At 47.4% G+C, this 24,359-nt stretch overlaps 1 protein-coding gene across 1 annotated transcript; it reads right to left on the bottom strand.

The window, feature by feature from the left end:
• Positions 1–629: 629 nt before the first annotated feature.
• Positions 630–19,163, bottom strand: EMP1 (epithelial membrane protein 1). The gene is made up of 5 exons (XM_028119864.2): positions 19,013–19,163; positions 4,404–4,518; positions 1,881–1,977; positions 1,628–1,768; positions 630–872 (listed from the first exon to the last, which is right to left on the bottom strand). Exons 2-5 carry the CDS (start codon positions 4,479–4,481, stop codon positions 706–708), a joined length of 483 nt encoding a protein of 160 aa, XP_027975665.1. The 5' UTR covers positions 4,482–4,518; positions 19,013–19,163; the 3' UTR covers positions 630–705.
• Between the last annotated feature and the right edge of the window lie 5,196 nt (positions 19,164–24,359).

Genomic DNA, 24,359 nt, shown 5'->3' with positions numbered 1-24,359 from the left:
TGAGGTCCGGTCTGGGTTCTGATCATCCCCCAGGACTTCCACTGTGAAAAGTTCTCTTTCTTGGTTTAACTCACCCACCAATTTGGCCTTAGGACTATATGTCTTTCTCCCATTTCGTCACAAATACCACTGAGTTCCACCGAGTTAAATATCTGTTCTAAAGAGGGATAATGGCTCACTGGCCAAAGCCCTCATATGGGACCTTCAGACCGGAATGCGATGTTTTGCTTTGGGTCAGAAAGGCACGATGGTTTCCAGGCTTAGCATATTCAACACAAAAACAAGATCTGCTCTTGCTGGAACTTGTACCGCTATTTTAACTTGATGCAATCTGTCTGAGGACGGCAGCACGAGACCCAGAATTCAGCCTCAGGAGTGGAGCCCGTGGTGTGGCAGTTGATGGGGCCCCAGGCAGTGTGTGTAACTGAGAACAGCCGAAGGCCAAGTCTGGTGGCTGGAGAGAGGCTCTCCGGCTGCATCCGGGGAGCAGCAGAGCGCTAGCCAACTACTTTCTCCCAAGGGTGGGGGCTTGCCCAGCAGAGAACCTCCTCAGGAATGGTTTGGATTTCAGCCTCTCCCACCCTACTTCCCCTCCCCGCCCCCCTCCCCTCTCTCGGTTTTTCCTGCAGAGTATCTCCCGCTTCCCTCCCAGATTCAACGGCTTCCTTCTCCCCACCCCCCGGATCCCCGTGAATTTGTTCGGCCTTATTTCTTCCTCAGGACTAGATAGAGCACACCAATGATGAAGCTAAAGCAGAAGCAGATCCAGGTGAGGATGAAGGAGTAGCCATGGTGACTGGTCGAGTAGTTGGTTCCATAACCACCGGCATAATGATGAGTATAGATGGACACCCCAACCATAACGCACAACCCTGCAAGGGGGACGAAAAAAAATGTCTCATTTTTCGGTTTTTTATATTAAAACCAAGAAAAAATTGTATAACTTTTAAAAGATCCTATTTCCCTCAGAGCAAAATGGGAAATTTCACTGGGAAAATAAAATCTGGCTGTTTAGCCCTATATGATAGTTCTGTTGATTTGCCCTGAACCAACCAACCTTGACGGTTGTGCTGATAAACTAGAGGTGTTTGGGCTCTCACACCCACACTGGTTTGTGTAGCTGCAAGTGTGAAGTAAAACACAGGACTTCACGTCCACCACCCAGCTTTTCCTTCTGGACCCCAGCATATGTAGGCAGGCTGCCCAGGATGCAAAAGAACACAGCCTTGCACCCGGTCGTGTGTGTTGGGGAAGAACGGCAGGAGAAAGAGAACAGCAGGGCTGGCATGCACTATGGCAGTGGCTCCGTCTAAGGACGCCCACCTTCCTGCCCTCGAGTGTCTCCTGTACAAGTGCTTGCAGTGGGCGTGGCCCGGCCACTTGGTGGCCACCTGCCCCCCCACCCCAGCCCGGGAGCGCTAGGTTTAAACATGGCAGTCTGTTTAAAGCAGATGACAGTACTTATGCCAAGCACCAGCAGGGGTTCTCAAAAAGAGAACAAAAAAGTAGAGGAGAAAATTGTCCATGTGGCATGTGCTCATCTGTCCAAACTGCCAGGAGCACCCACGGGAAGGCCGCCCTAAAAGCTTTTCTGGCATAAACCGGAGCCCACCCTTACGATACTCACAGCACACAAGCATGGTGGCCCCGGAGAGGAAGAAGCGGTTTCCCTTCTCCATGGTGAAGAGCTGGAACACGAAGACCACAAGGGAGATGACGGAGAAGATGATGGAAAGGATCATGAAGGCCTGCACCGCCTTGAGGGCGTCTGTGGACACGGGAGGAGGAGAACAAGGTATTGGGCTAAGCAGTCCCCGGCAGGCTGCATGCTTCCCTGACCACCCGAGTCATCCTACTGAGCACAGCCCTCTAACACATACCTTCACTGGCATATGACAGGATGCTTTCACAGCCGCCACTCGTACAGTTTTTCCAAAGACCGACTGATGCTTGCGTAATATCCGAAACCACCCAGACCTGAAACCAAAAGGAAACAAACAGTTGTTTAAAAGCTGACCGTCGGGCGCCTGGGTGGCTCAGTTGGTTGAGCAACTGCCTTCGGCTCAGGTCATGATCCTGGAGTCCCAGGATCGAGTCCCGCATCGGGCTCCCTGCTCAGCAGGGAGTCTGCTTCTCCCTCTGACCCTCCCCCCTCTCATACTCTCTCTCTCTCTCATTCTCTCTCTCAAACAAATAAATAAAATCTTTAAAAAATAAATAAATAAAATAAAAGCTGACCGTCATGGAGTGCCTGGGTGGCTCAGTCATTAAGCATCTGCCTTCAGCTCAGGTCACGATCCCAGGGTTCTGGGATCGAGCCCCGCATCGGGCTCCCTGCTCCGCGGGAAGCCTGCTTCTCCCTCTCCCACTCCCCCTGCTTGTGTTCCCTCTCTCACTGTGTCTCTCTCTGACAAATAAATAAATAAAATCTTTAAAAAAAAAAAAAAAGCTGACCCTCTGCTTTAAAAGGAAAAGAAATAGCAAGTCAGATTTGTGTCCAGATCGAATCTTCGGCAACACCCCATACTGAGCTCCATACATGGCTAAGCACCCCACCTCTTGGTGGAAATGAGGTGTGACCAAAACTGAAGCCACAGAGGTGCCAAGAGAAAAGGTGGAAGATTGTGTGACTGAAGAAAAATCACATAGTTTCTCTGGGCTTCACATTCCTTATTACTCAAAAAGAAAAAAAAGTGGTTTAAAATTCTGAGGTTCTGAGAAAGAGAAACATCAGTTGAGGCGATTGGTTTTAAGTACGTACCATCCATATGCTCTATCAAGACCATTTTAGGGGCGCCTGGGTGACTCAGTGGGTTAAGTGTCTGCCTTCTGCTCAAGTCATGATCTGGGGGTCCTGGGATCAAGCCCCACAGGGGGCTCTCTGCTCAGCGGGGAGCCAGCTTCTCCCTGTCCTTCTGCCCCTCCCCCCTGCTCATGCTCGCTCTCTCTCTCTCTCTCTCTCAGATACATAAAGAAATAAATAAATAGACCATTTCATGTAAGGGCCCTGAGGGGGTTAAAAAAAAACGCTCAACTGGAGGCAAATAGGAAACATATGGACAACGAGGAAAACAGCAATGAGTCTTGGTGTCAAGAAGCCACTTCCATCCAAGCAGAAGGATATGGGGGCCCCTGAAAGTAGAGGAGTGACCAACATGTATTCCTCAAGGCTCACTGTGGTGCCAGTGTCCCTTCCCACCCGGCCCAAGAAAAACAATTATTCTTCTGGAAAACAAACACCCGGCTTGTGCGCGCAGAGCACCTATTAGAATGAGCATTGCTGGAAGGCCAGGGCCAAGGATGTGTGATCACCTGCTCTTGATTCAATAAGCAACTGTATGCCAAGCCCTATATTAGGAGCTGATAATTCAGATATTCAGCACTTTGGCATCCACTAATGCTGTCTGAAGTCACTTATCACGCTTGTTACCCTGAGAGACTTAGGGGTTGGGGCCCGGAATGGCTGACCCGAAGTCTGGAGGAGGGCTCATGGGCTAAGATTCTTAAATCAGCCTTGCTCCTGGCGATCACATCCACCAATGGCAGCCAAACTTTCCTATCTGAACTTCGAAACCCATTTGTCCTTGAACTGTAACATGGACCTAATCAGAGTCTGGAGCCACCATTTGCCCGTCTAGTGACGGATGGCCTTGACTTTTGCGTGCCAGGGGCTGTCTTGTTTCTTTCTGAGAACAGCACAATAAAAGCAAATGTGGTGCTATAAACGACCGCTAGAGGTCAGAGTAGCCCAAGGTTCTGAGAGAAAAATATTTTTTTACATTGTTTTGCTTGAGTGAGTTAATTCCCTGGAACCAGGTTAATCTGGCACAATTCCACCTTCACGTGCTCTTCTCAGTTCAGAATTTGAATGTGTCAGTCTGGCAACCAAAGCCTCTCATCGTTTCTCCCTCCCCTCTATCCTTCTAATCAAGGTTCCCAGAAGGAAAGGAAGCTCTGCTCTCGCCGCATGGGTATGACCACGCTGCCCTGAAACAAAGCCTCTCCCTCTCACCGGGGCACCTTGGCTAGCCCTCCTGCCTGGAATGCATCCCTGTGCTCTTTCCGCGATTCATCCTCCGCCAAGAGACCCCGCCCATCTACCCATCCTCCAAGCTCTACCTCCGGAGAAGGTTCTGCCAGGGACTGAAGAAGCCTCATTGTCTTCTCCAGCCTCTAGCCGCCCACAGCCCTGGCGGGCTCACTCTGGTAGACACCGGCTTTTCTCCTCCTGCTATTTCAGTGTTTGACGTGCCAGTGGGTGCTTTTTTTTTTTTTTTTCCCCACAACGAAACTGTATATTCCCGAGGGGCAGGGATTGTGGATCAAACTTCTTTTGTAGCACTTTATGTAAATATTCAGATAATTTCTGGGTGAATGAATGAACAAAAGAACATATTACTCACATTGGCAATGGTGGAGACAAATAACATGATGACAGTGGCGATGTGGACCACAAAGATCCCAGCCAGTAATACCAACATCTTGGCTTTTTGATGCCTCAAAGAGCAACGAAGAGTTCTGAAAAGAAAGGAGAAGATAAAGTGGGGGGGAAGGTTACTGTCAGATTCAATCAGACGATTCAGCTTCCCCACACGTGTGGACTATCTGCTAAAATCAGGAAGAATTTCAATAAAAACCATCACGATTTCATTATAAATTCCTGAAAACATCTTGTTAATCTACTTTCCTAAATGCCTCTTTATCTATTTACATATACTTAAATATAAACATAATTCTGCTTCTCAAGTATTTATATACTCCTCTCTCTAATAGAGCATGTTTCCGGAAACACACACACACACACACACACACACACTTTAGCACTATTCATGTTTTATTTTGTTTGTGTCTTAAGAACCAAAATAAGACTTTGATCTTTTAAAAGGCCTTTTTGCAGCTGTAATTTCCAGGTCTCTGTGCAACAATGTCCCATAAATTTCCATTTTCCACTAGGGAAGCGTCTGCGGCTCTATCAAACTGTTCGCCCTGTGACATTAATAGAAGTGGATCCCTTCTGCCAAATAGCAGCTAACACTCGATGCCCATAAGACTGAATAGGCTACTTGTTTGCTCCCGGGTGAGATGTAAAATGTAGGAGCCACAACTTCTGTTATTATAATGCTGTTTGGTATTCAATAATTATAATAACCTAATTAAAGTGTAATGGTCCGATCACCTACTGATTGAACATTTCAGATTTGTATTGCGGCACCTGAGCCTTGGGGCTGTATGTGCCTCATGGTAGGGACTCTGCTATTGGTCTGGGGCGTAATGCTGTGTTTTCTTTGATGCAGTATGTCCATTCTGGGGCTTTTGAAGTATGCAGACTGAAACACCACTAAATGAGCCTTCTGTTTGTGCATGACATTTACACACCGTCCAATCCTTCAGGAGTCCGTGGAGAAGATATGCAAATGCATAAATCACATGCTGGGAGGATTGGGAATGAATACGGATTAAGAATGGGCATAGATAAACCAAACTGTTCAGCCATAATCTCAGCAGAGGAGACGGGAGCCCACTGAAAGTGTGAAGGATGCTCATGGGAGTGGCTATTCTGACTTACGTCAGCTGCAGAGGGAAGGTTCCATTCAAAGAGCTGCAGGTTATTCACACCAGGGTGGAGGTGTGGATGTCCCCACCTAGGGAGGAGATGGCTGGGCACATCCTGCAATTGTCCCGCTCCTCTCTCTCATTCCACCTAACTTAATTGAAGCTTTGAGCCTGCTTGAGCCACTTTCCTATTGTCCTGGGTACTTAGTGGCCAGCACTGATGCTTCTCTCAACACTCCAAATGCCTCTTATCTCCTCTCACTTTCCCCATCAGGTATTCAAAATCTAAAATGTTCTTTAAAAAAAAAAAATCTAGAAAGTTCTAATGTACACGAAGGGGCCTTGCTCTTTGCAGGCCAGGCATGAGAGGCAGCCTGTGGCTTCCCAACCTGCTCCAACAACCCCTGCCTTCCTTCCCAGTCCCAGTATTTCCCTCCAACCCAGGCTACTTTGTAGGGATTTGTCCAATTTCACTGTGAATGACAAAAATCATGAAGTTTATCCTGCTGCCTCAGGGTGGAAAGCTTGGAGCTTTCATGCCTGCTATTAATAATCTCTCTGCACATTCAAATTCATTTTTGCTTTCGCGGGTCACGCATACGTCCACGATTTTCTGCTTTACTTTAATGCACAGTGAAAAGAGGTTTTTGAATTAAACAGGTTGAGTTAGAATCATCTAGTCATGTCCTCCCGTTCTCAGTGTCCTCCTCTATAAAGTAGGGGCTATAATGCCGGTCACACAGGAAAATATGAGGGTTATGGACCATGTTTGTGAAACTAGCAGCATCCACCACATGGCAGATACTAATGAGACTGCTTTGGTTGTGGTTATTAGCATTACTATTAATATCCTATGAAACTGAGAGTAGCTGTTACCAACATAACAAGTCAGTTAGTCACCAAGCTACCCCATGTTAAGTACAAGTAATAGCATATCTGCTATGTACTTCACCAAGCGGTGTGTATAAATTATTTTGGTCCTCTTAGAAATTGCCATTATGCCTAATCCCTGCCCTGTGAGTGGGGAGACTACTAAGAGCACACCCTCAGGAATCAGAAGGAGAAAGCTCAGTCTTCTCGGCCCTGACCGTCCTCCCGACACCCCCAAAATGCACACCATCATTGGATCCTGATCTTGCCCCTCATGAGGAAAGGAAGAAGCTGACTGCAGGGGATTACAAATGTTACATGACAGGTCATATGTTTAATCCTCCTTGGCCTCTATAAATGTAGTTTTTATTCCTTGACTTCTAACTGACAAACATCCTCCTCCTAATAGAGGGAGGCGGTTGAGGGGCCCAGAACAAGAGTAGAATACACCAAGTGAGGCCTCTTAAGTGAGGTGGAGGAAACACTGTGCGTTCCCTGCCTTACATGCTGTTAGGAATTCAGCAACCCTTTCAGGCTCCTTGGGTTGCTATATAACCCTCCAGAGTAAGTCTCATTGCTTTCATCCCTGCTCACCCTCTCCATTTTGATGACTTGATCGTTATTGCATTCCGTGCACCATCTTCCTACTGAACCTCACTTCGGCCCATCCACTGTACCCCCAGCCTCTGGATCTCACTCCTGATCTAAGGGTAATGGCCTTCTGAACAAGAGATCTTATAGTGCCACTGCTGTGCAGTGCCCCCTGTTTTTCAGGGCCTGGCATTTCCCCATCTGTGTTGCGTGTGCTCTGCTGTTGTGTCCTGGTCACTTTATCCTTCAGGCCAGTTGTCTGCAGAGCTCTCTTTGCCTGACGTGAGCAGTGTTTGGTCCCTGGCCTGAACATGGCGCATTTTAACTAGGTGTGCTCTGGTCTGCTTATGAAATGAGACCCATTGCCACCACCACAGGAACCAAGTCTGGATCTCACTCCTGATCTAAACCAAAGCCCCACCTGATCATTATTCCCTTGCCTGGTGCAGGCTGGAGGAGTGGGTGGGGGAATCGAGCAAAGAAGTGACTCTCTTTCTTCTTAGATTCCTGTGATTATACCACATCTGTCCACCAAGGAAAGGAGCAAAAATGTCTTGGATTAGCTGGAGCTCTTTGTGTAAGGAACACGTAATTCCCTCTGCGTTTGGCTGCTGCATCCAGCCAGAAGTAGGGGTTATCTGGCTGGAGCTAGTACATAATGCATATAGCTTCTCCATCTTTTCACTGGCCCCCAATTTCTCAGGTTTCATTAGTGTCATCCATCATCAGCTTAGAGGGGCTTCCATTGTTTTCAGTGGCCCTCCCCAACACATTTGGAAGCAGAATGAACTATCTTCTTAAGTTTCTAACCCGGATTACCCCTTCCACTGCCCATACTAGAGAGCCCCCAGTAGAGAAACCCTCAGCCAGAGGTGCGTCTAAGGGCAAATCTTGATATATTTATAGGCAACCATGAGAGCTACCTAGTGGGTGAATGTCTGGGGATCTATCGAACAGCAGAGCACAAAGGGAATAAATAACAGACGGTCTCAGGCTCCTGAAACTTCCACCCACCCCCTACTTGCAGCGTAGCTTGCAGGGAGACTTATTCCCTACCCTGGTGTGTATCTTGTGTCATACAAAAGCACTGAAAAGAGACCATTTCTGAACGTTCGTATCATTGGAAGTATTGGCTGCTACAACTTTCTTGGCAATGTGCTTCACTACAACAATAATTGGCTTCTTCCTCACACCTCTCTAAAATGCTTTGGATGGCACTCTCCAGTGGAAAGCATACCCTTAGTCACAGCTGGGCAGCTCGAACCAGGAAGTACAAAATAACAGCATTGCAATTCTGAACACTTAGGAGCAATGTCTGTCTCTCAGAGCATTTGGGGCACGGGGCAGTCCCAAAGTTTCTCAGCTGGTTGCTTGGGAACTCCCAATAAAATCATTTAAGGTACTTCTGCTCTCAGACCCAGGCCCACAGCGCTAGTCCACTCACAGTGTTCTTGAAGGATAGGACATCCACTGACTGTTCTATGTGAGGTGCCAAGGAACACATTTCTCCGCCCATCCCTGTAAGCAGAGTAGGACTTCTTGGGACAGGTGTACTCAGGGCTATCACTGCACTGGGTGGGAAACTGAGAAAAGAATAGGAGGCATGAATGTGGACTCTAGAGAGAAGTTGAGCGTTAAGAGAAAAGGAAGGTAAGAGACTTAGGGCCAGGGGGGCGCCTGGGTGGCCCAGGCATTAAGCGTCTGCCTTCGGCTCAGGTCATGATCCCAGGGTCTTGGGATCGAGCCCCGCATCGGGCTCCCTGCTCAGCAGGAAGCCTGCTTCTCCCTCTCCCACTCCCCCTGCTTGTGTTCCCTCTCTCGCTGTCTCTCTCTCTGTCAAACAAATAATAAAAAAAAATATATATATCTTTAAAAAAAAAAAGAGAGAGAGAGACTTAGGGCCACACATCAACTCTCTGACATACCTTTTCTGCTGTTCTTTCTTCCAAACACACAAGCCAGACGGTTCCCTTTCTACTACCACCAACTTTTATTCTTGAACAAACATCCCCTTTTCTTCTCGAATTGCCCAGCGCACAGAGGAGGAGCAGTCTCTTTATGCTCCTAGTCCCGATGCAAACCTCACAACCACTGACCATTCTAGATTTGGATTAAGTTCTGTGCTAAAAGAAAGTTATTACAGTTAGCGGAAATGACCTTGAGAATTACAATTGCTGGGGATTGGAGGTGTAAAGGACTAATTCATGTGGGGTGGAGGTGGGGGAGATAACTGTCCTCTCCAGTTGTCTCCATTCGCTTAAACCTTTATTGGTTTCTTGCCTTCCTTTTATGGCTTCCTACTCCCCTAAAATATGCAAGAACCAAAGGAACATAGCTCCGAGACTGCCTTGCATTGCCTCTTTGCCTTTGCTTTTAGGGTGCCCTGACCATGAGAAATCAATCAGGCCCCTGTGAACACCTTTCCTTTTCTGATGAGTACCTAATACTGCAGAGACTTTGAGGATAATTGACTTTCAAAGACACAGCAGGGGAGTTCAGATGTTCGTAATTTGGATCCATGGTTGTTAAGCTAGGGTCAGATAACTTCTTCCTGCCACAGAGTGTGTGTGTTTATTGAACAGCTGCCACCAGAGTCTGGGGGATACAGTTCTTTAAGGGTGGTCTAAGTCACAGTAATTGGGAACAATACAGCAGAACAGAACAATCAAAAACCCACTTCTCCAGCAAAGGAAGTGGTGGAAATCCTGGGCTTGACTGACTCACTGAAGAACTAGCCTGAACCCGGGGGTGTCACATAATCAGAAACGGGGGTGGACGGTGGGGAGGGCAGGGGCTGTGTGAGCAGAGGGGGAGTCTCGCAGAGCTCAAATGTCCATGATTCATTTGAGAGTGGGTGAGATTCTCCCAGACAAAGGCACAGCGGAGGCATCCTCTACCAGATGGTGCAAGAGAGCTTTCTGAGAGCATGTGAATCCGCTGGCTAGCTAGAAGACAGTTTGGTCATTTTCCTGACCGCCTTGGATAACCCAATCTTCTCTGGGGATAAGGGAGCAATAATGGCCAGCTGCCAAATTCCCCATCTCGCCTTCCTCTCGGATGATATTGCCCAAAGCAAGTCAGGTCATGAGTTCTTCCTCCATTATTTACCCCTCACCTATTCCTTACTTCTGCTCACACTGTCCTTGCCCAGTTCACATCTTAGCCTGGACCCCAGCATCAGCCTCTGGCATGATCCTCCTTCTGAGCTCCTCCTTCTCTGATGGATCCTCCGCGCCACTGCGTTATCCAAACTTGTCACTCCTCTGCTCAAAATCCTCCAAACACCTCACTACCCCCTCCCACTCATCACTGGGGAAGAGGCTCCAAACACCTTACTCAGGCCCTGGAAGTCCTGAGAATGTGGTTTCCAAAGAAAAAGCCCTGCTTTTAAGTGTCCTTCCTCCAGGAACTACCTATCGAAAATTTTTCAAGGAAGCTCAAACCCTGCCTCCTCTAGGAAGCCTTCCCAGATACACAGGTCAGAAGTAGTCATTTTCCCTACTATGCTATAGTCCTTACATAGCCCTTTATTAAAACCACTAATGGCAGCCTGCCTGGTAACAGAAATACTTATGGAAATGTTTGGCTCCTCAACCCCTAAGATTCTAAGTTTCTGAAGGGGGAGTCTTATCTATGACAGGTACCAAGTAAACTTCCATTCAGTGAGCAAATAAATGTTATTAGGAAGGCAATATTTTTTTCTTACATACGTGAACTTTAGTCCTTTGTAATTTTTAGAAATTATTTATATTACTATAACTATGTATTGAGCATCTTATCCTATGCAAACTCTGTGTTACACATTGCTACATAAATATCTTTGTAAACATATGGATACTTCCTGGGTAACTTTGACATTTGAATATACGAGGGCATATATGTGTTTGTTGCCTTTTATTTAAGAGGAAATAAGTAGATGCAAGGAAAATATCTTAAATTTCTAAACACTAATTTGTCCACGGATTTAACTTTTCTATCTCTTTAAGTTATAGAATCTCTGGACTGAGAAGAGGGGCCTTAAAATTCCTCCCCAGTATAGGAACCTCAGCTACAAATCTACACCACAGAACTACCTAAGTCATGCTTACACTCCTCCCGTGACTGGGAGCTCACTACTTGCCAAGACCCTCCCATTAGGAAGTCCTTCTGACAACCCATCAGAATCTGCTCTTGGCAACTACTACCCCTGATCTTAGTTCTGCCCTTAATCTAAAGCAGCCTCTTCAGAACTTTTCTAGAATGCTCACCTTTGCGCAGAACTTTCAGGCTACCAGAGAACTAGCCAAAGGACATCACCTAGGATCCCCAAATCTCAATCACGTCATAACACAGCCTTGATTTTATTCAACTGTTAGACACTATTCTGTCTTTTCACTGATTTGTGTTTTCCCGATCATGAAATCTCCATCTCTTTCTGGAAAACTTTCTGGTGAACTTTGAAGAAAGCTGTCTCACACCATCTGACGAAGGACGTGGTGTTTCCTGCAAGGCACAAGAGAACATGAAAGACAAAGCTGCCCCTGGTCACATGATCTCCAGGAGTCAGCCGCTATCTCTGGCTATCTCCCTAGCGTGACACCCAGCAGCCTGTCGCTTCTCCCTGTGCAGACTGGCAGCACCAACACTTTCCATTCTCTACACATGAGTCTCATTCTGCTTTGGTCGGTTTGTTTTGATGTGTTTGTGTCCCATGGAGGATCGTTTGGGTTGGCAAAGTGGATGTCCATTTAACACCAAAGCAGAAAAGGAAACACTCTCTTTTGGGAGCAGTCGGAGAGGATGTATCCAGAGGAGGAAAAGGCTGGGATTAAAAGCAGGTTGAGTGGATGAGACCTTGGATGAGCTTTTCTGGCCATTGTTATTGTTGTTTTATGTAGGCGTACTTTCCATTCTAAATATTGTTTTTACATAAGGGTGGGAGAGGGGGATGTTAATTTCTCCGTGGGAAACATGGGGAGAGACAGGATCCCAAAGGACCATTTCCTCCTGCCTCTGGATATCTGATGTTTGGTGTGGAAGGAAAGAATTTCAGGTTGTCCCTCACTATATGCACGTCATTCTGGGGCCTGATGTTTTTACATGCGGGCAGATTTTATGACCAGAAGAAACATCAGGAATCAAGCCACAAAAGTAACTACGTGCTCCAGGGAAAACAACTATGTTTTCATGGTCTTGGGGGAAAGGGAGCTCCATCTCCCAAATGTGGTCTATCGATAACAAATGGGGGTTATTATAGAAAGAGTAGTGTGTATCTGTCACTGGTGTAAAGGAGCACAGACTCTCGCATAGTTAGGGATGAAGAACCAAGGGATGAGGGTGGGGTAGCAAGCATGCTATTAAAAAAAAAAAAAAAGAAAGGAAGGAAGGAAGGAAGGAGGAAGGGAGGGAGGGAGGGAGAAAAGAGAGAGAAAGAGGGAGAGAGAGAAAGGGAGGAAGGAAGGAAAAAAGGAAGGAAGGATGGATGGAAGGAAGGAAGGATGGATGGAAGGAAGGAAGGATGGAAGGAAGGAAGGAAGGAAAGGGAGCACCTATTAGACAAACAAAATCTGAAACAAATTTTGCCTCCGAGTAACTGCTGACTCTGGGAAAATCCCATTACCTCTGGCTGGTGGCTCCTACAGAGACAAGAGTACATAGTGGTAGAGCATGGGTGCCAGGTTCAAATCCTGACGCCACAACTTCTTTTTTTTTTTTAATTTCAGTGTTGTTGAGGTATAACCGGCATATTAAAATTGTAAGATATTTAAAGTGTACATTAAGGTGATTTATTGACTCCAGCACTTCCTAACCGGGATCTGTAGACCTCAGAGGGCTAGTGTGAGGATTGGTGCCTGCAGCGCAAAGGCTATAGGGTTGTCCGTTTTTCTTTTTGTTGCTTTATGTACAGTGAGAGGCTCAGGCCAGCAGAATGGGCTTTAAGCTTCTCTGGTAGAATCTGAGGGCCAGCAACTATGCTCAAGGCAAACAAGTAGCATGAATCTTGTTTTTGCAAATGCTCTCAAGGAGAGTAATCTCTCTCTCTTTCTCTCATTTCCCCTTGTCCTCCTTCGCATCCAAGGAGGGGGTGGATCTGGCAACATCCAGACCTGGGCCCCCGTGGCGCGGCCGGCCCACGCCCCCAGACCGCAGCTGGCCGGGCCACGGGGCGATGTCCCCCGGGTGAGGACAGAAGCTGCAGTTGTCTTCTGCTTCTGACAAAAGAGGAGTGTTCTGGCGACCAGAATGTCTTCAAGGGAGAGGTTGCCAGGACCATAACTAGGGTTTGGGAAGAAAATCAAGGTGTGGCCCGGGCCCGGCGGCACTTGGGCGGGTGACCAGTAGGTGGCGGCAACACGCTTCAGCGGGCAAAGCTGCGGCTGCGAGAGCCCGCGGAGCTGGGGGGCACGCAGCCTGCAGCGGGACGTGGGCCAGGGCGCTGGGTGCGCGGCAGGGGCTCGCAGTCTCTTTGGGGGCGCTTGGTTCTTTAGGGGTTTAGAGGCTCTCTACTCCGATCCCTGAACAAAGGAGGAAATGCACCTTCCCCAGAGCGCAACCAGAACCAGAACGGAAGCCCACCATCTCCCATCTCCCAAGCCGGGCCTCTCCTACTCCAGCATGATCTTCTCTCTCCCAGATTTGTCTCAGGGTTCGGCAGACGTTCTAGAACTCCTCCCAGAGCTCCCCTTCACTCTCTTCCTCCCACCAGCTCCTAGTTAATCAGAGGGTCTGCACGGCCCCTCAAAAGGGTGCGTAGGGCGGAGGCGGCGGCTTCCTGTCATAGGGCTGAGCAGGCCCACCGGAGGAGTCAGCTCTGCAAGGCCCCCAGAACGCCCAAACCAGATCCCCACACTGCAAGCGCTGAGACACGCTTCCAACATTCCATCCTGGCCCCCGCCCACAGCACCCGGGTCCCTTCCCCACCAAAGCCACATCCGGCAAAGGGAAGCTGGAACACACCCGCCCGCCCAGCTCACTGTTTCAGGGGGGCAAATCTCTCTCCAGTTCCCCATCTCCAGCCCCCTAGGGAGGGGTCTTTGATTATTTGAAAGAAGCCGAAGGATCAAGGACCTCATTTTGCTTTTAGCTCTGATCTGACCCTTTGGAAAAGAGGGAAAACATCAAGGGAGATCACTGGCCTGTTGGCATAAATATTCAATGGAAATTCAAATGACACCAAGCCTGTATTGACCCACATTTGTTACTTGAGCAACAAATGTCCCCCCCCCTTTGAGGGGACAAAGAGCAGAATATTTGGCCCTAAGGACTGTTCTGAAACACTGAGGGTGGGTGGTCCCCAGACAAAAAGGGAAGGAAATAAGGGGCGCCTGGGTGGCTCAGTCGTGTAAGCTTCCACCTCTTGATCTCAGCTCAGGTCCTGATTTCAGGGTCGTGAGTTGCAGCCCTACGTTGGGCTCCACACTGCGCGAGGAGCCTACTTTTAAAAAAAAAAAAAAAAAAGGAGGAAGGAAATGAGAGTGGAATCCTCCTGACACTTCTCCCTTGCTCTTTGGCCTTCTCCCTGTCTTTCTCTTTCCACTTCATTCACCTCTTCTCTCCCTCAAAGCACAGGCCTGAGGAACAGCAGGCATTTGCACCTGCCCCCTCCCCCTCCTCTCCTATTCGCTCTCATCCACACCTTTACTGCCACACCCTCCCCCTGCTGGGTCTCCCTCCCAGAGAAGAGGGTGGAGTTCCTTTCCCAGGACCAGCTCAGTTTCTCCCTGAACCTGGTTCGTTTACTCGTGAATCCCTTGCTGTTGTCAGTGTCTTAACAGGCTTATATAGCCTGCCTCTTCTCAACGGTTCGCATCCTTGATGTTTCATTAATCAAACCTCTTCCTAGTCTTCCAAGAGCTGGGTGAAGGCTCACTGCTATCTGATGATGAGGCCTAAGGAATCTGCGTGGATGAGCAGAGGAGTCTGCCTGGGCCCTCAATCCTCTGTAACATGCCCTGCAATGCATCATGATGCCTCATTTAACTTTTCTACCAATTTTTATGGATTAAACTCTTAGCATGAGCCAAAGGATTTCCAAAACAGGACGATAACATCTCTTAGAACGCTAGAATTTCAGAGCCACAAGGGGCTTTGGAGACCATCAAGTTCAGTTCCCTCCATCGAGAACACGAGTGACTTGCCCATGGTCATAGGGCAGAGTCAGGCCGAGACCACAGCCCTCCAGCTCCCTATTCAGCCACTTCGCATTGGCCCCAAGATTCTTGCCCCCACTTTCAACCACTATGCCTATGTTCTCGATTTTAATGCCCCATTTGAAGAGACAATTCATGAAACAGACTCAGGAACTACAAAAGCTTCCACATCCACATAAAACCAACGGCACCAAGAGCAGAGGAGTCCATTTTAGTTCCAAGGAAATGCCCATATCCAAAACAGGGAAGAAAATGCTGACCCAAAGATTCTTAAAAAGGAAGAGAGAGAAACAGCAATCTCCACAAGGGTTTGTACGGTTATCTTTATGCTTCAGTGTCAGTGGATCTCCCAGTTAAATTAAGAGAAATTATTTTTACCCAGTCAGGTCACCAAGGACTGAAGGGATGGATACAAGAGTGGTCTCAAGACATGAGTGTTTGGCCGGAGCGGGGGTGGGGTGGGGGGGGTGGGGGGGGGCGCGCGGGGGCAGGTATTGTGAACTAATTGGGACCATATTTGGGCTCCCTTGATTACTGAATAGAAATTTGGGATCATCTAAGCAGAATCAGGAAGAGGATTGGAAAAGAGAAATTTATGGTCAGAAAATTTCAGATCTACACTGGCTGAAGATTAGGAGCTCTTCTCCAGGACTGACGTCCATTTCGCAAGCCAGCAATTAGTCCAGAGTTACAATGGGTTGGCAACTTGTTCCTGTAGTTATCATGACAGGTGGTAACAACGTGAAGGTGTGAGCTACAGGAGCTATAAGCCAAGTTACGGGATCACCCCAACAGGGCCAACTTAGAAGACTGTGTCTCTGGTTTTGGGCTGATTCAACCATGACCTCGTGGGTAGCAACTGGGTGTGTCCCTCCGAGGCTGTACATCCAAAAGTCCCAAATGTGTCCGAGCTTTTGTGTTAGACATCCCTGTATATACATGTGGAACGTTAAAGAAGAAACTGTATTCATGTATTTAGAAAATGAAATACCTCAGAATCGGATCACATGGGTATGGCTGACTATGTATATGGTTTCAAAGCTTTAAAAAGCCTTCCTGTTCTTTTTGAGTCTTAGGTAATAATAATCATACTGATCCATCAAGCTTTACTGATTAAGTATTAATTAAGGGTCAAGTGTTTAGAGGCTAAGGGGCACTGGGAAGAACAACAACAAAAACAGAATGGAGAATTTCTGCACACCCAGGACTGCAGAAGTAGGAACGAAGTACAGAAGTTACAGAGAAGCCAATTGTGCTGGATTTAAGATTTTCTAGTCATTAGAGCTGTCCAGCAACGTGGGGGTGGCATGGGGGAGGGAAGCATGGAGGCACAGTCTGAGGTAGGGAGACCCCCTATTCTGGATATTTTAAGGACACGTAAAATGGCCATCTGTCCAAGGTGGTGTTAAAATAGGACTTCTGCATAGGCTGGGAGAATGAATGAGTAGATCTTCAAACTGAGAATCCCTCCCAAACTGAGAATCTGATACACAAAATTAAAGGTAGAACATAACTAAATCTGCCTTGTGCCCTTTTCTGTGGCCATTTTTCAGATATACTCCCCAATCAGGCTCTGAGGAGTCTGCAGAACAGGAGTTTACCTCATCTGTAAGCCTTCTAGGTCTCTGACTGCTCTCTCCATTGAGCCCAATGCATCCTGGCCTGAACGAAAGCCCTCAGAGCCCCCCCACCCCACCCCACCCCCGGGACCAAGCCAAGAGGCCCTACATCCCCCAGAGTCTGGCTGGTCCCCAGGAACTGGATGGGCCTAAGCTGGTCTCCAGAGGGAAGCAGGAAGAGTTGAGAAAGTCACAGTATTTCTGGTCAGTGGAAGGGATGTCTTTCCTTTCCTCAGAGATGTGTCCTGTCCTCCTGGGAAGTAGCCAGCCTCTGTTCTGGGATGGAGTCCACTCTCGGTTGGCCCTTGATGGCCTTCTGCCAACTCCCAGGATAGTTTAGTGCCCTCAAACAATGTAAAATCTGGGGGGTCCTCTGACCAGGACGCCAGACCGGATGGCCTGCAGCCCTCCAGACAGCACTCCACCCCCACCCTATTCTTCAGAGTCTGTGGTGGAATCCAATCTGCCTTTGGGAGGGGCGCAGGGCAGGGGGGGGAGGCAGCGGGGGGGGGGGGGGAATAGCCCTCCCATTTCAGGATTTTCAAAGACTTACAGCTGAAATCCAGAAAAACTCCTGCAGCTAAGGAGCTCCCTCACCATTTCTTGGAGGCAGCAGGGAAAACAGGAATTAGAACAGCATTTTCAAAACTGCCCTCAAACTCCGGGAAATAACATAACAGTGTATTTTCTCACTTCTAGAACTACAGTGCATCGGGAAACGCTGCACCAAAAAATGCAATTCAGGATGGTCTACACCCGCAGATTTCTCAGTATTTTCTGTCTGCTGGCTGGTTAAGTATTGCCTAGAGTTTAAACTTGCACAAGAACCGCAAAAAGATTCATACTAGATTCACAGAATACCATTACTACCAACTGTAATAATGGCTTCCCTTAATCCACAGCCATGTAATCTGGAAATAATAAACATTTTAAGCAAATGTGGGAGTTCCCTGCATCTTGCAAAGTTTCCCTTGCACTTAGTTAATCATCCCCTCCAGGGCAGTTTTACGAGGCGCCTTGTCTGTACAGTGTACACAGGCTGATTACATTTAAATCTTCTCTTCCAACGCACGGCATTTCTAAAGGAAAAGCCTAATTTCGCCAGACAAGCTGAATCCTGTCATTTTCCTCGGCTTGTTTATGTAGGGGAGGAAAATAAAACCAGTATCTATGTTGAAATGGGCCACACCCCAACCAAAATGCTAACATAAAACAAAACAAAACAAAAGCAAATAGAAATCACCCTTCTTCCTTTCTCCAGATTCACTTTCTGATTAGCAAGAGGGTTTTGCATGTGCACAACCACATTTTGGAAGAGTGAGAAGATAAATGGTCCCAAACAATCACTTCCTTCCATGCACCTAAAAACTAATAAAGTAGTTTATTATTTCTAATATGCCCTTTTCACTCAGCACTAAAATTTCTGGGGTGGAAGCACAAAGCCATTCAACATTTTTTTTTTTAGCAGGAGCAAATGAAGCTCCCTTCCCCGACCCACCCTTTCCTCCAAACCCGGTTTCCCTCCTGCTTCTTCCCATCCTCTACATCTGGCAAGGAGAGAAGGAGCTCTGGGTTCCACATCAGGCTGATTTGCACAGAATGAAATCCTCCCGCATTTCATTTCAAATACCCATTGATACCCCCACCTCTCTGTTTTCTTTAAACAAATCTACCCCCTCCTCCCATCCCCGAGGGGAGAAACAACACTGACATTTAAACAGAAGTGAATGAACGAGCTGTAAATGCAACAGCAAAAGTGAACTGAAAAGCGCCTATCTATCCATCAACCGAAAAAGACCAGCAAACAACCGACAAGGGAAACAGCTCAAATCCTGAAGCAACGTGAATCAAAACAGACAACCTGGAAAACATCTGGCAAGTCCGTATGTCCTTCAAAGGTATGCAGTGTTTCCTCCATAAAGAATCCCTTATCCCGGCACGTTCCAAAGTCCCTGCTCCCAAGCAAGAACCCAGTTACTGCAAAACATAATCACAGCCCAGGCCCGCTGATTTCCCCAGAGGCTCCCAACCCCCCGTCATCAGGCATTTTCCTGAACCTTATAGAAAAAGTTGTCTGGGTATCCACTTGTAGCCAGAAGTTTCAAGAATTCAATTTAGAGGATCACAGGAAAAACAGCACAAGAAAAAAGAAAAAGCAAGGCTTAGATGACTACTGGGTCAGGAGAAGGAGAGCAGAGAAGGAAAGAGAAAGTTCGCTGAGCTTCCCCACAGCATTGGAAGCTGTCCTACCTGAGGTCCAAGCCACTGAGGCGCCCTGAGGAGCTGGAGCTTGTGGCTGTCAGGTCTGCTCTTCTGGAGGTATGTGACCGCTGTGAGGGGAGGGACCTGCTTCCCGAGGTTATAAGTTTCCAGAGCTGGTGTGCTGGGGTGTGTGATGGGCGGTTTCTTTTCACTCTGTTTTAAAGGAGTTTCTATGAATCAGTCTGACTTTAAAAAAAAAAAAAAAAAGATTTGTTGGTAAGCTACGCCCTGCTGGGTTGGCAGTTGGTCAAGAGAGGCTGGGAGTGAGCCATCAATTCAAAGAAGCCTGTTTAGGCTCTCTCTGACTCACACACACAGACCACAGTGGAAAAAGGAGTGACATTGCTTCAAATGAGTAATAGGAGTCACACAAATAGATCTGTTTACCGAAGCCCATTCCTCCTCACCGAAAAAGGAGACTTGGTTACCATGGGCAGAGGCAAAATACAAGTACTCTGTCCAAATGTTCATCTGGGGAGGGGGAGAGAAAGGGACAGGGCCCTGCCCATCGAAATCCTAGCTAATCATCCAAGGAGATCTCCATTCGTCCTCCCCGACCTAATGCACCGGTGGTTGCCCACTGTCAGGAATGAGCAGATTTATTTATTTGCTTCCCTGCCTGACCCTGGCACACTCTCCTATGCGCAGCCGTAAGGCAAGCCTGGGAACCAGGAGAGGACACACAGAGAGCCCGCGTCACCCTGCCTCTGAATGACCAGCCTCCTGGCCTTTAATTATACTCTGAATGAATGCCCTTGTGGACTCCTCACATTCAGGAGCAAGTCCTCTGCTTAAGGACTTCGCTCTCTGATCTCCATGTAATAATCATCTGGACCTTGTCCCATAGTTGAGCTCCACCAGGAGGGCCCTGGAAGTCACCTAATCCCACAACCGAGGCGGCATGCCCTGGAGACAAGAGCTCGGATGCCTGAGTTCAAGCCCCACTCTCCACTTGCTGGCTGTGTGGCTGTGGACAAATGGACCTCCCCAGGCCTGTTTCTTTGCACATCAAATGGGGGCAGAAGGTACCTATCTCATAGAGCTGTGGTTGAAAGACACAGGGAGAGGGGCGCCTGGGTGGCTCAGTTGGTTAAGAGTCTGCCTTCAGCTCAGGTCCTGATCCCGGGGTCCTGGGATCGAGTCCCGCACCCGGCTCCTTGCTCAGTGGGGAGGGAGCCTGCTTCTCCCTCTGCCTCTGCCCCCCTCTCTCTGGCTCTCATGAATAAATAAATAAAATCTTAAAAAGAATAAATACACGGAGAAAGCTTATAATAATGTTCGGCAACTAGAAGAACTCAAGAAATGTTAACTGTGATTACTTTACTGAAGGAAAAACTCAGGCCCAGAGAGGTGACGTGACATATCCAAGGAGGCAACGACAATTAGCAGAGGCAGGTTGGATCCCAGTCTGCCACATCCAGGCGACTCTATTTCTGTTCTCTGCTGCATCGTGACAACCTATTTTAATTCAAATTATTCTCTTACAGTTATGCATTTATTCAACCAATACATCTGCACGTTGCCACACATGAGGCACGGTTCAGAGCATTGGGTGAGAGTTGTGAGCAAGATCCCTGTCCTCTTGGAACTTCTGTTCCGTAAAAGAATAGAGGGTGGGCTGTGGCCATTCACCAAAATTTTTATAGAATTAGATGGTAAAATTGCAGGTGAATTTCAGTTTCTTCTGGGTCACATTTCTGTATTTTCCAAATCTTCTGCAATGAACCTACATTACTTTGGTTTTTAGGAAAACTATTTTAAAGTGGAAAGGAGAGAATATTTTCTGAAGTGGATGCTGGGGAAAACATCACACACACATGTACACACACACACACACACACACACACACACATAGACGATTTGATACTGCATCTTCCCAAGTCCCTGAGAACTGAAGTCTGTCCCTGGAAGGCTGAGACAGTGTAGGTTTTTCATTAAAAACTGGTGATGTGACACAAGATTGCATCAGTTTCTCTTATCTTTCCTCACCTCCCCCTCCCCCATCACTCATTTGATAATAAAAGTACCTGTTTGAGAAAAGCCACTCCCAGGAGTAGTTTAAGAAGCCCTGTGATCTCTGAGCAGCCTAACCCTCAGGAGGAGAGGATGGTGAGGCCCAGGAACCCTGGTGGGCTGTCCGGGCAGAACGACAGAAGGACGACCAGCACATCCTCTCTGAGCTGCAACCTGCCAGGCCTTCACCTCCAAGGCCTTCTGCCAGTTTCAAACTCCCTCTTACCCCCTGCAGCATGTGAAGGAGACTGGGCTCGGGTTGGGCGTGGGGGTAGAGTCCTGGGATGCTGAGGAGTATGTGGTCTGGTTGCATTTTTTGTAGAGAAATCTGGAGCCAAGAAACACTAGAGGGGAAGCGCTCTCTCCCTTGCCTCCCTTTCAGGCAAACAAAGAACGGCAGAAACTTCTCTTCAGGTACTGGAATAGAGGAGATGCTTGGTCCTGCTGGATTCCCACACTGGGTTTGAAAGGAAGAGGCAGGGCATTGAGAAGGGGGTTCCTGGAGACAGAAGGTCCACTTTTCTTCTCCCGCTGCCTGGCAGTGGGGTGAGAAGGTGAGCAAGTCCTGCATTTCAACTTTAAAGTTGAGTCCATGTCCTCGCCTTCCAAAAGGGCCTAATAAATCTCACCTGCCTATGCCCTTTGCAGATGTTGAGGGTTTGGAGAGAAAATCTTAAATGCTTTGAGCTCTTAAAACACACAGACACACACAGTGGTGTCATATAAAGCTAAGTTGTATAAATATTTTTAAAAGATAAATGCCAGTCCAGGAGCTCTAAAGGCTCATGATTAACCCTTGAAATGTCATTGAACTTATTTTGTAAAACAAAGTTATCAAGTCTGGAAGGAAATCAGATCTGTTCTGGCTGAAGCTCCAGCTTACTGTGCTTCTGGATATGATTAAAATCTTAAGTCTGATTCTTTCCACAGCCATGAGTTTAAGACTGTGGATAGGAACGAGTTCAGGCGTCTAAAACCACATGGGGCCGGAGAACGCAACTTCCTCTGCCATCTGCACGTGTCTTTTCAAACTCTTCGGGGTAATCTGCCTTTCTGCTCTGTGCTCCCATGCCCCTCATCTGGAGGGTAGAGTAGACACTTTCATTTTCCACATGAGTAAAGAACCAGGCAAAGTTTCTTTTGAACTCAGTAAAGTCACATGTTCTTGGGAAGGAATGTCCCCTCTTGCCCAGTGCCACAGTGTTACCCTCAAGGACAAGAATATTTTTCCCTCCTTCTGAAGCAATGAGAATCAACTTCTGGCACGATGCCATTTGGGGCCAATTTTCAAGTTCGAGCTGGTGTAAACACTTTTAATGAATGTAGGAATCAAGGGCTTTTTATGACGAGAGACCAGGAGAAATCTCCAAAGGTAGGTCTGGCCCCTGATGGCTCCCAGAAAAGAAAACTAATAATAGCTTAAACTTGTTTTTGCTCAAACTCAGTTAGCCAAAAGGAATCTCAAACATGTTCCCCAAAGCCATTATATGAGCAGGGATGTCAATGCTGAGATTAGCAAAACACTGCTTGAAAGGTAACTAAGTTGAAAGAAAGTTGTATAGTAGCTTCCCAAATCAAATGAGTGTTCCTTGCCACTCCTACGTGAAGCTTGAGAATTTACCAGAAATTTCATATTCTTCCCTTTTTTCCTTCCTGCCACACTCCTGTCCTTATTTCTCCCTCAGACTGTTTTCTTCCCGCCTGTATGGTTTCCTTTCTCAAATCCCTCTCAGTGACATGTCATTTGAATATAATTCCACAAAACGGGAAGGCTCTAAAATCCTTTTAGTCTCCCCCTTTCTTGTCTCAGTGAGCTTGTCCCAAAACTGCTTTTGAAAGATAAAATTCACGAAACTCCGAGAGCGTTCCAAGAATGTGGGCCCCCGGCCTGGCACTTAGAGCCGAGTGGAAAGTCTCGCCAACCCAGCAGTATGATGTGGTAGAAGAGGAAGGGCTATTGAAGACATCTGAACTTGGCGGGGGGAAAAGAACCAACCCTGCCACCTTGGACAGTTACCAGATGGATCCTAATGATCGTCTTTAAGTTCAGGCAGCTGGGATGTGTATGGATGTTGGAAATGGCTGAAAGAACAGAACACCCAAGCCGTGTCCACATCGTGGCAGCTTCAAAGCCAGAGAAGAATAACCAGGAAACAAAGAAATGGTGATCAGAATAAAAAGTGAAAAGATCTTTCTCCAGCTAATGTCAATGGCAATACTAGAAGGTGGCTAGCAAAGGTATATCACCTTCTTCGCGTTGCCCCTCATAATACTGAATGCATAATTACTACTGCCTCACGGACCATTTCAGGGAAAGCACTGAATATTTATAAGTAATTAAAGAGTGACTATCCCTCCTTTCGCATATAGTGGTGGACAGTAGGTCCAGTAAGTAGATGCTGGCTACATAGCAGTTACTCAATTAAAACCTAGTATATTTAATTAATGAAGTGTCCAATCCCCAAATAAAAGAATCTCATGTCCTCCTTAAAGATTTTCCCCTCAAACTCGGGTGCTGATCCGAGCACCCCTTTGGCTAGGCTTCCACAGATGTGAGAAAGCTGTTAACACATAGGTTTACACTTGCCTGAGGAAAATTGCCAGGAAAGAGGGCACAAAGCTAGACAGCCCAGCCTGGGGCTCCACTGGGACTGTGTGGTCAGCAGAGCACACAAGACACAGCAACGCTCTAGAAATGATCTTGAGACCAAGTTAACACTTTCAAGGACATGAATTGTTTCTTGGTGGAAACAAACAAGCAAACGCTAAGTAAAGTGACTCCATTATTCAGCCTCATTAGAAAATGGAGTATTCTTTCCAGTTAAATTTTAGGATACTTGATTGAATATTTTTTAAGGATTTTATTTAATTATCTGACAGAGAGAGAGAGCACAAGCAGGGCAGGCGGCAGGCAGAGGGAGAGGGAGAAGCAGGCTCCCCGCTGAGCAGGGAGCCCGATGCAAGACTGGATCCCAGGACCCTGGGATCATGACCTGAGCCGAAGGCAGCCTCTTAATCGACTGAGCCACCCAGGTGCCCAAAAAAACTGATTGAATATTTTTAAGTCTTACGGGACTAAACAGACATCTTTCAAATCCCTAAGACTCACACAGGTTCACGCACGCGCACACACAAGGTGACTTTTGCCATTCCAAACACACGGATGCCAGGTCCACTCTGCTTTTTGTGGGTGGTATGTAGGAAGGTCTTTCAAGGCTCTGGAACCTGGCAGAGGCTGTGGCCACAGGATTCACAACCGTTCTTCCCTAGCAGGGATAGCTAAATGCTGACAAAGACACAAAGCTCCTTTTCCAGACCCTCT

The sequence above is a fragment of the Eumetopias jubatus genome, unplaced genomic scaffold (genome assembly GCF_037043125.1).
Source record: "Eumetopias jubatus isolate StellerSeaLion01/CBP00866 unplaced genomic scaffold, mEumJub1_p1.0 scaffold_8, whole genome shotgun sequence".
In the NCBI taxonomy this organism is placed as follows: Eukaryota; Metazoa; Chordata; class Mammalia; order Carnivora; family Otariidae; genus Eumetopias; species Eumetopias jubatus.
This window is presented reverse-complemented; position numbering and strand designations above follow the sequence as displayed.